General features: G+C 30.6%; 1 protein-coding gene across 1 annotated transcript in view; it reads left to right on the top strand.

Moving 5' to 3' along the window:
- The window catches only part of LOC105620157 (putative fatty acyl-CoA reductase CG5065), a 12,630-nt gene extending 11,907 nt beyond the window's left edge, over positions 1-723 (top strand). Inside the window, exons 4-6 of the mRNA XM_012201663.1 lie at positions 31-215; positions 298-558; positions 645-723. Coding sequence (XP_012057053.1) covers positions 31-215; positions 298-558; positions 645-723 — 525 coding nt within the window. The remainder of the gene's footprint in view (positions 1-30; positions 216-297; positions 559-644) is intronic.
- Positions 724-1,227: the final 504 nt, after the last annotated feature.

Genomic DNA, 1,227 nt, shown 5'->3' with positions numbered 1-1,227 from the left:
TTATATATATATATTTATAATCTTTATTGATGGGGCGAATTTGGATATCTCACGAGGAAACACGCTATAGAATCACCATCGAAATACGTGATGTGGTATCCGGATGTCACATTTAGGACAAATAAATTTATTCACGCTATCATAGTGGCCACATTACACTTTTTACCTGCATTCATCGTAGATCTTATATTAAGAGTCCAAGGTTGTAAACCTATGTAAGTATACCTTCTCTCAATTTCTTCTTTTAATCATGTAGAAATTTGATTAAATAGCAATAAATATACTGTTTCTTTTTAGAATGATGAAAATCACAAAACGATTTGAACGTGCCGCTAAAACTGGAGAATTCTTCGCGATGAACGAGTGGAAATTTCATGCAAATAACATGATGAAACTGGTAAAGTTTGTAAAAGCCTCGAAAGAGTGTAGCAACTTTGACGTGGATATTAAAAACGTAGATTGGGACATATACTTACATCAATACATGTTAGGAATTCGAAAGTATATTTTGAAAGACAATTTAGACACGTTAAGTAACGCCAAAAGTCGATTATTGAGGTAACTATTTCAATTTCATACCTTACAATTCTTTCAGGCTGACAACATACTGTGAGGAATAAACCAGTGATATCAATGTGTTACAGGTTATATTGGATGCATAAATTTACCAAAATACTTAGTATATTCATGTTATTAGGAATAATCAGATGCGTCGGTCGGTGATGTCATCGAGAGCTTAAATTGCGATTCGTGATTTGAGAAACGTTATAAAAATATAATAAGAAGAAATAAAATCATGAGAAGAAGCTGTGACTTACGCCTTATCTTGAAGACTAAAATCTTCGTCGAGTACTAATATACTAATTAATCAGATAGAAGGAAGAAGAATATTTGGAAAAATATTGAATATAGGATTCTACAAATCTGGAGACACGGTAGTGGCTCGGCGCTAAGCCAAGCGCAGCGACACTACCGTGGTATTATAGACTTGGCCATGAGTATGTATAAAGCATCCTCCATTTATTGCATCTTCTTAAAAAGAGCAATAAATAAAAGTCACAAAAAACTAACAATATTAATAAAATATAAATTATACAAAAACTGTATTGTATATAAACTAACAAAATATAAATTGTCATAAAAATAAATATTTTTCAATAAAACTATTTTTTCATTTATTTTTTGTTTAATAAAGGACATTTATGTCAATTTATATGTCTTATACTT

Source organism: Atta cephalotes (genome assembly GCF_000143395.1).
Source record: "Atta cephalotes unplaced genomic scaffold scaffold00024, whole genome shotgun sequence".
In the NCBI taxonomy this organism is placed as follows: domain Eukaryota; kingdom Metazoa; phylum Arthropoda; class Insecta; order Hymenoptera; family Formicidae; genus Atta; species Atta cephalotes.
This window is presented reverse-complemented; position numbering and strand designations above follow the sequence as displayed.